The following is a 10797-nucleotide window of genomic DNA, read 5'->3' as shown; positions in this document are numbered from 1 at the left end:
GAAGAATCGACATAGCGAGCGATATTTTAAGTATCGGGGATGCCCCGATCTTTGACGATCCTATCGTGAAAATAGAAACCCACACTTACAATCCATATGCTAACATCACGTTCGGATACAGCGACGAGATACGAATACCTATTCAGCAACAGGATCTGTATATGTTGCCGTGTGAAAGTTTTCTATACATCGAGGAAAAATTCGCGACGAGAGAGAGCACGAAGGAAGGTATGGCGAAGGCACCGCGAAAGAAGTTACGAGAGCAAAGCTAGTCAACAACTGTGTCGCGTTTATGTTCGACGAGATTCGATACTCAATGGCGTGGAGATCGATAAGAGCAGAAACGTCGGCATAACGACCTTGATGAAAAACTATGTATCATTGAGCTACGAGAGAGATAGAGCTTTACAGAACACCAGATGGGAAATACCGCCTATAGCGTTGGACGATTTCAACTTTTGCGTGCCTCTCAACGTACTCCTTGGTTTCTGCGGGGATTACAAACGCATAGTAATAAACGCGCGACACGAACTCATTCTGATACGCGCTCACAACGATAACAATTGCATCTTGGCGCATTCAGATCAGAGACCGAAGATCACCTTGTTAAGAATACAGTGGCGAATGCCACACGTGATACTTAATGACGTTAACAAACTATCGCTTCTGCGAACGTTGGACAGTGAACGATATCTGAGCATGGGCTTTCGTTCATGGGATCTATACGAATTTCCGCTGTTGCAAAGTACGACCAAGCATTCCTGGGCGGTAAAAGCGGCAACGCAATTGGAGAAACCGCGATACGTGATCTTTGCGCTACAGACCGGAAGGAAAAACGTACCATCGGAAGACGTTTTTAAATTCGATGATTGCAAGCTGACTAATGTAAAACTCTATTTGAATTCCGAGTTCTATCCTTACGACGATATGAATCTAGATTTCGAGCGTAACAAGTTCGCAGTGCTGTACAATATATCTAAAATTTCGAAAGACGTATTACGGGTGTGAGACTTGCAAACCATTCATGTCTGTCACTAGATTTCTGCAATACGGTCCGCTAGTGATCATCGATTGCTCCCACCAGAACGAATCGATCAAGAGCGCCACCGTCGACGTTCGCGTAGAATTCGAATGCAAAGAGAACGTTCCGGCACAACGGCTTATTGTCTCATCATTCACGATAGAGTCGTAGAGTATAACCCATTGACGAACGTCGTACGTAAACTCACGTAATCGCGGTTTTCCTACGAAAACGATGCCGAACATACCGATCTTCGTCGATCTGCAAGGTTTTACCGTTCGGGAGAAATTTATGGTTAAAGAGGTGACAATATTAAGAAATGGAAAAGAGCTGACCCATCGAATATTTCGAGAAGCGGTATCCTGGAATCTTCTTACAAAAACGGAAAAATCTAAAGCGTGTTGGATAACCTCCAATCATCATGACCTGCAGTGGAGCGACGGCGACGTCGCGTACAGACTCTCGAAACACGTGATTCGAAACGGCGTGTGCGATCAATCGCAAAACGCACCTAAACGAGTGTACGTCAAAGGCTTGGAGAAAAAGAAGTGGTTAGAAGAGATTCTCGGCTGCGACGTCATCGCGGATCACGACGTGATCGTCGAGACTATCGACGCGGATTTCGAGGATATAGGGCGCCTAAGCAATTTGAACGACGTTCGAGCATTTCACTGCGAGCGTCACGCGAAGCATTGCGCTATGGAGAACGTATGCAAATTGTACGACTGGTGGTCAAAACGACGGAAATGTATCACCGAATTGTAATATCGCGTTAATGACTTATATCATATGTCAAATTAGTTTTTAATTATTGTATTATGTGACGTCCTGGGAGGTCCTAGTAGATCGGACGGAGCCGAAATCAACAGATCCTCGACAGCTACACTCACACGTTATTTGTGAGATTCTTTTCCATGCGATTAAGAGGGTAAAACCTCAGGATTAGATACTGCGAAGGAAGTAGATAACAGGAATGTCGAAATGACTTTTATTTTCAGGAAAGAGTTTTCGATTTTGGGAATAAGAAATAATATAATATCACACTTGTGGTATTTGAATTGGGATTTATTCACTGTTATAAATGATATATATATATATATATATATATATATATATTTAGCGAATGCGAGTGGAAGTACAAATGCAAAAATGTAAGTGTGCGTACAAGTGCGAATGCAAATACGAGTGTGAATGTAAGTGTGAATCGTAAGTGTGAAATGAGAAATATGAAATGCGCAAAGGTATCGTCGCTTAAGGTTTTTATATGTTGCCAAAACATGGAAGTAGGGGTGACCTAAATTCCAATGTTATGATTCTACAGGTCTGAATAAAGCCTATTGTTAGTCTACTTTCATTATGAGTCAGCTATGATTCACGCGTTTAAGACCTAGCTTCTTGACATAGTTTTTCTATTGGTCGACTTAGTCTACATTTGCTATGAGTCAGCGATGACTCGTGGTATTAAAATATTATGGAGGCCTTGACATTTAACGTTGGCTTATTTTCGCTTACAAACTGATCATAAATCACACTTGTGACTAAATATTATGGCGGCCTTGACATTTAATGTTGGCTTATTTTTGCTTACAATCTGACCATGAGTCATACTTATGACTATTCAATCTATTTTTGTTTTCAAAGAGTTATACTTCGTTATAATAATTCCTTTCTTATAATTAACAAACATATAGTTTGCTTGAATTTAAGCTTTTATAATAAATATTAATCATCGCAATATCGTTTTAGATATACTTTACAATTTTATAATAATAATGATTACATCGTATAATTAGTATATCTAAAATATATCAGTATAACTCTTTTTACATTTGTAATACATTATTTATTAAATGTTTTCAGGTACAAAATGGCTCTGATTGTGATTGGTTGAATCGTTAGGGTAGTTTTCCATGCATATTAATATTCAAGATTCTTGTCATAGCCATAGGATTGGTGTTAATGAAAAAAGGGAAGTAACAATTATAAATATAAGTATAAATATAAGTAGGATGAAGGTTTCTAGAAGTTGAACTGGTTTATATACGGAGATTTGCCTGCTGAACTGATTTGAGTTTTTGAGGTAAGTGTATGTAAGGAAGTTTATAATTGTTTAAATATCTCCTAAATGGTGCGAGTTAGGTAGGTATGTGTAATGAGGTAAGTTGCAGGATTTCCTGTGTGTTGTCTAAATCTTTCATAATAATTATTTGTTAATATAATAATTTATTTATTTATAAATTTTATTAAACGAAATTTAAATCGTAGAATTTCTTTTCTGAGATAAAATATGTTTCTATCGGGGTTGTTTATATAATTTCATAAAGAAAACTATATCTTATAAGGAAATGTATAATGTACGTATATATGTATATATGTGTGTGTGCTTTCATATACCCTTAATTTTGTTTATATCTTAAGAATTAAGAATTGTAACCACAAACTATATTCATGTTTTCGAAAGGATTTTCGATGGAGAATGTATTTATACAGGGAAAATATATCCATATAAGGACATCAACAAAATTTATCCTTGAAATAAGGATATGTATCAGATGAACTGTTGAATAAATATTTTGTCGTGGATTTTGTTATATTGTCATTATGACTTTTATTCCTTATTCATATCCTTTCTATTGTTATTAATTTTGTTATTAACTTTTATATTTATTATTAAAATGGAACAAAAGTGAAAGGTTTGATATACAAGGGTTTCTTAGTCTCTGAAGTTATATTTGACGATATAAAGAAATTGGTTGGTATTTTGTTATTTATATAATTATATGATTTTGTTTATTAATTGTTAATAAAGATATTACAATGTACCGATAATTGTTTTGTTATAGTTTTCGTGCATTACGTGAGCGAGGTTATATTTCCTACATGTGTTTTTTATTCATTATTTACTATTTGTTGAGATTTTGTTGTTAATGTTGAAATGCTTAGATAAGGATGTGATATTAAGTTCTATTTTCTTTGTTACTTTACTGAACAGCTGGAGAAGTGATTTCAGTATGTTCTGCTTTTTGTTAGTGAAGTTCTAGGGAAAATTTACTAGGAGCATTAAGGCTGTAGTAGCGCCATAAGGTTGTGGTAAGGAGCGGCCATTTTGTATAAACTTTTAAATAATTTTAAGCGGTATATTCTTTTATTAAATGTATAGGAAGGGTTTGTTTGTGCTGTCTCCTGATACAGTCAGTCATAAATAATTAAAATTTTTGAAAAATTTACATTAGACATGACCAGAGGTACTCTCGGCGCTGGGACGTGACAATTATATATTAGATTCAGTGCTTATATATTATAATTAGATTCATTGCTCATACTATAATCGAATTCTTTTATCGCTCGCTATACTTATATACATGCTTGAGGAAATACACAAAACATTATTTATGATATATCTCACTTTTATTTCATCTCAATCTTACATCCCAAAGTACAGAGCAACGAGTTCGCAATCGATAATGTCGTTACGATCGTAGGCATCGCTATCGCGTATAACTTTCGATATATTTTCCGTATCAGCGGTAAATATCCTTGAAACGTGCCAATTTCGCATCAATTTTTCCTAATATCTTGGTCCACGAGATAACGAGTCGACTGATGTAATGCTCGAGCTTGAACATTATTCACTGTTTCCTTCGACATGGCCAAGCGAGCCGCGGATGTTTCCAAGCGTAATATCGTCAAGTTGTTGATTTTTCCGAAACGCACGGTCATATTTCCAATATGCGACGGGACTGGAAAGGACGGTTCTCAGTTGGTACTCTGCAGATACTTCAAGAGAACGTCTCGTTGCTCGACAAGCTGCCTCCACGTATCGGACGACATCGAGACCTCCTTGCCATGACTATCTCCCAGAATAATATTCACGCGCGAGGAGCGTTCAAGAGTGACACATACATTAAGAAACTTGTATCCCGTCTTAGTCAAAGAATATTTTCGTTCTAGAATTCTAATTGAATTGTTCGTATAACGGCGTTACTACTCGACTCGATCGATCTGTCATCGTCAAGCGTCCTCTTTCTCCTTTTCGCGTCATCGCTCTCATCGACTCGGCGCGTCTCGGAATCCTGCGAGCGCTCGATATCGTACATCTTTACGATCGAAGAGATCGCGCAATACTGTTTGTAAATGTTTCGTATCCTTAGCTCTATACACTATGCGAAAACCGTGCTTCTTCCTCCTCCCTCTCCTCTTCTAAATCGTCCTCGCTCGAAAATACGTTCCTCATCTGAGCGAGTTTTTTCAAAAGAACGCGCAATTGTTCTAACAATTCGTCCTTTGGATACACGATACCAAAAATCTCTGAATCAAATTTACCGGCTATAGTTACATTTCTAGTAAATTCATTATATTTGAAGAACTGTCGTTTAACGAAAAAATACAGATTACCGTCGATGTATCGAACGGCGGACGTTACAGCGGGTGGAATTCCCGGAAATATTGCGTGCAACGAATTATGTCTGACGGCTATCATCGAGCAATCGTCGATCTCAGCCACGATCTCGTCGTTGTAAATCGCGAACGTTCGTCCCGCGTTGGTATTAATCACAGCGTTGATTTTCGCATTAGGAGGAAGATTCATATCTCTCAATTTCCTCGGCCAACCCGGTACTAGCTCAAAACTCGGATATTCTATCATGTAAATCATATCGTCAACAAACAATACGAGTTGACCCGAGGGTCGTCGATACGCACCCGCCAAACGCGTAAAATTATCGGGAAGAAAACGCAAATAGTCCGTCAGTAACAACGACCTGCCGTAAGATTTTCCGTTTAGGTCGACCGACCATAAGTAGTATCGATACGCCACATACATTCTATTTTCTAACACCAACACCGCATCGACGCGTCGTAACGCGCACAGATCCGCGGAATTCCCTGTGTCGCGCGTCGCAATCGTGGTCGTCGCTACGGTCGTCGTAACTGGTCCCGCAATTTCGCTCTTATTTCTTAAACCGTATAAATTCTGAATGGCGAGAAAATCCGCCTCGCTCAATCGCACGGGAAAGGTCTTAGAGGGAACAAAAGCGTACATTATCGCATTTTTCAGAGGACTGTGATGTAATCCTAATGCATGATCGATCTCGTGCGTCAACGTATGCAGCAGATGAATCGTATCGTCAGGATTAGTAGTTAGCTCGATGTGCCACTTCTCCGCGTTATCCACCTCTGACACTTCGGACGGTAAAAAAGCGTGAGCTAGCACGTTTCCTGGTCCGTCTAGTAACGACGGACATATTCGGCTACCTTGATGCCGAGGATCTACGAACGTGTGAAAACCTTTCCGAAATGATATCACGATATCGGGATTCATCGAATCGCGAACGTCAGCGACGAATTCGCAGCCCACATCTCGAACGCGACTTCGGTGACTCATAGAACGCTCTCGCTTGCCAGATGAAAGTTCCAAGTGAGATGTATCTTCGCCCATTTCCTCGGAGAATTGTCCAAGTCATTCGATATATCTTTGACACCGCACCGCGGTTTACGCATCTGTTCCAATGTAGCTTCGTTAAGAACACCATCACCAGGTGTACGGTAATACTCCTGAAAAAGCGCAATCGCGTGTTTCAGAGCGTCGCGTTATCTGATATCGTTTGCACGTTACCGCCGTCCAGATATCCGTAGGTTTGCAGAAACCGAATCGCCTCCTCGTCGCTGTCGGCGACGGAGTCGCGAATCGCCGCGATAACGGCTATCGCGCACGCGATCACAGCGATTCCACGAGCGGGTGTCATCGCGCGAGACAGAAGTCAAATCGACACTGCGCGTCGCCGACCGAAATACGCGCGAACCGTTCGATCGATGTTGCCATCGGTCGCGAGAGGGCGAAGACCGACGCGATGAATCGATCCGAATCGCGAATCAGAAATTAAAATCGCTTTAATTTCTATTCTCTATCGCGCGAGATTATTCTCATCGAACGAATCCAAATATACGTAGCGTGATAACACACCAACGAATGATCTCACTAAAGATCCCATACGCAATATCATTAACCATACAAAATAGAGAACAAAAGTAAAAGCATGACAACGATAAAATAGCAATAGAATAAAGAATAAAATAAAGAACGACGAAATAAACAATAGACTAATCTTTTATCGCCGTTGCGGTCAGACTTCCCGTAGTCACGCGTAGCGAGCGCGAAAATGACGCATCGCACAACATTCACATTCTTAATGAAATATTATCTTCTTATTAATACTCCTACGATAATTTTCTTCTCGCGCGACTCCCACTCTCGTCTCTCTCATACATTCTCGGAACAAGAAAAAACTCTATCTCTCTCACACTCGGTTAATCATCGCAACAACGATACGTATTAATGACGATTCGCATTACTCTTTCTTTATTTCAGTATACCTCGTACATATACTCGTTATTTTTGTCACTCGGTATCATATTTGCACACACTTTTACACATATATTCGTGTACATATTCTTATACATATATTCGTGTATATTCTTATACATATATTTGTATTAGTATACATATTAATATATTCTTTTACATAGAAATATTAGTACATTCTCTTTTACATATACTCGCGCTCTTCGCCACAATCGATACCCCTGACGATAATTCGCGCGAGCGTCATAGCGATACATCCCTACTCGCTGTCGCACTCGACGCTTCTCGCTTCCCCGCGCATTCCGGGTACTTTCCTCAGATCATCGGCGACTCGATCTATCAACTGTCATCAACTGCTTCTTCCGATCCGACACGGAGTTCAAAAATTGAATTTTCAATTTCGCATATTTCCACCAGTTGCGTCTCTTCTTCTTATATCCTTGACATTGTACACGTACATTCGAACCAATTCGTAATCGATCCCTTTCTCGCCCTGAGATCTCGCCTCGAGCTGTCGTCCACCCTTCAACTTCGTCACATACTGAACGAATCGATCAGCCTCCTCCTTATCTCTAGATAAAGACGCGAACAATGCGTCTAAACTACTGCCACAACTCTCATCATTCCCTATTCAAACGCGCAAGATACTTCTCGTACTCGTCGTCGAGATCCCCTTTCGTCGTTTTCAAACGCGCCAGATATTTCCAGTAATCTCGTATCCATTTCGAAGAAGCCTCCTTCGTTATCTCGATCTCCATAAGCGACGCACGCTCGTCCGGCGTCGCGGAACTCTCGACCAAGCGAACCATACTGTCCCCAGAACAGTACGAGTTCCACGGACCCTTTCGACTCCAGACATCAGTAACGATACGTATAGCGTTCCTCATACGCTCAGCCTCGCGTATACGCGCGATCGGCTCCGTTCCTCGATGAAGCGCCAGATGTTTAGACAAAAACGCCATCATTAGCCACAAATTACACGACATCGAATGCATAGACGTCCATATCGCGCGCATCACTCGAGCAAGTCGATCGCATCGCTCTCGACCTCCGCCGATATCTCGTTCTCCTCTTCCCGCTCGATCGTAGGCCGTTTCTCACGCCTCATCGTCATCGCGTGTTTCTTCCGTTTCACTATCTCGCGTTCCATCTCTCTCGAGAGCTCGAGCGAATCGTCTAAGAGCGATATTATCTCTGTATCCTTCAATTGACTCTCCAAAATATTAAACTGATTCTCCGAAACATTAGACTGACTCTCCATCTCGCAAACTAACAATATATCGTCGACACTCCTAGTTAAATACTCTCTATAGTGACGTAAAAAACACGTCAAACCACAAACAGGACGCGCTAGGCCCCACGGAAAACGCTCAGATGCGAGACACGCCTAATCGCAACGTGCGAGACGCACCTAATCGCGACATTATGGTAAATAGACATGCCTAAGGCGACGCGACAAACCGCAACATCCTGTAAACAACGCGAATCGCCTCGACGACGCGCTAAATCGCGACGCTATGGAAAACAGACACGCCTAAGGCGACGCGACAAACCGCAACATCCTGTAAACAACGCGAATCGCCTCGACGACGCGCCAAATCGCGACGCTATGGAAAACAGACACGCCTAAGGCGACGCGACAAACCGCGAAAACAGGACGCGCTAGACCCCGCGGAAAACGCCCAGACGCGGAAAGCGCCACACTCCGCGAAAAAGGACGCGTTAGATCCCGAAAAACACTAGAGCGGCGTCGAGGACGTGCCCAAGGCTACGCGAAAAGCGCTAGACCGCACGGAAAACGCTAGGGCGGCGTCGATGACGCGCCCGGGGTTACCTAGCGGGAAACGCTAGGGCGGTGTCGAGAACGCGCCCGAAACAAGAAGCGCGGCGTCGAGAACGGGAGAACCGACCCGGGGAAACCTCGCGATCGCTTTACCGACCGAGAAAGATAAACCTGTCTTGACGATCGCCAGAGGGATCCTTTTCTCCCCGGATACGAATCCTCTGAGGAAAGAAAACTATTCTTACCGACTCAAGGGGGGTCCTAAGCCCCCTGGGGATTCTACAACCCCCCTCTTCCCCTCACCCCCGATTATGCCTGGGGGGCTTAGGACCTCTCTTGTTCACCTACTTATTTATTTTATCACGAGTTTTTTATATATTATTTTATATATTATTAATATTCTTAATTATTTAATGAGATTTCTTTTACTTAAGATTTGAATATTACATTGAACAATACTAAAAAAGAAAATAATGATATGAATATAATCAGGGTGGTTCTTACCGGGAAAAACCGGGAAAACCTGGAATTCTCAGAGGATTTAGTTTTTCTGTTTGAAAATCATGGATATTTGTGAAATTTTATTAGTATTCAGAGAAATTTTAAAATTTTACTTTCAAATTTAAATTTTATTTTTTTTTTTGATAAAATTATTTCTTATATTTTATTATAGATGTTCATCTTTTCTTAAAAATAATTTTATATTTTTGTACATTTTTGTTGTACACTTTTGTGTCGAGTGTTTATAATAATTCTAAACAGTGTTTCATAGTAATTCTTTGATAAATTTTATATATATATATATATACAGGATGTCCCAAAACTCTCGCATTTGGAGTACACTACTAATTTATGCTAAAAGAAACAATTTTTTCTTTTAGCAAAATTGCGTGCGACGAGTAGTTTTCACAGTGGATCAGATTAAAAGTAACGAATAAGCGCGCGTATGTGCGTAGCAGTCAAGGCTGGCGCGGCTTGGTACTTAATCTTTGATGACTTTACGTATTGTTTAAAATATAATATAAGTTAACAAAATAAGTATCGTTTTCATCCTTTACGTAACAATTCAATAAAAAATTATCTAATTTCGTAGCATTATCTGGAAATAAAAATAAATGTAAATTATATGGTGTATAAACTGAGTATTCTATTATTTTAATTATTTTTTTATTGTCGTATGCGCAATTGCATATGACAATAAAAAAATATTGAATTTAATGAATACTTATTAATTAGTGAGTACGTAACCACGAAAAGTAAAAAAATTGATTTTTTTATAACAGTTTAAAGATAAAATATTTAAATTTATATTTTAAGATATTTTGAGAGAGCCGATTCTCTCTTTATTTTCTCAGAAAAAATTAACAAAAGATTTATACAAAAATATTTATCTTTATAATATTACAATAATTACATCTTAATCTCATAAAATTGTAATAAACGGTTGTACCGATATCTTGAAACTTTTTCACATATTTTGTAAATGTGTAAAATTATTTCTAATATCTTGTATCAGAGAAGTTAAAAAAATTATAAAGGTTAAAATTATTTAAATAAGAAAAGTATGAAAAATTATATTTGATAAAATAAATAATTTTGATAATTATGATCTAGACGTTACGTAAATTATTG

General features: G+C 39.6%; 1 protein-coding gene across 1 annotated transcript; it reads right to left on the bottom strand.

Moving 5' to 3' along the window:
- Positions 1 to 5174: 5174 nt before the first annotated feature.
- On the bottom strand, positions 5175 to 6458 carry LOC105423128 (matrix metalloproteinase-14-like). The gene has a single exon (XM_011632780.2). It carries the CDS (start codon positions 6456 to 6458, stop codon positions 5175 to 5177), a length of 1284 nt encoding a protein of 427 aa, XP_011631082.2.
- Between the last annotated feature and the right edge of the window lie 4339 nt (positions 6459 to 10797).

This window comes from Pogonomyrmex barbatus, unplaced genomic scaffold (genome assembly GCF_055798465.1).
Source record: "Pogonomyrmex barbatus isolate J1 unplaced genomic scaffold, ASM5579846v1 scaffold11, whole genome shotgun sequence".
Lineage (NCBI taxonomy): Eukaryota > Metazoa > Arthropoda > Insecta > Hymenoptera > Formicidae > Pogonomyrmex > Pogonomyrmex barbatus.
This window is presented reverse-complemented; position numbering and strand designations above follow the sequence as displayed.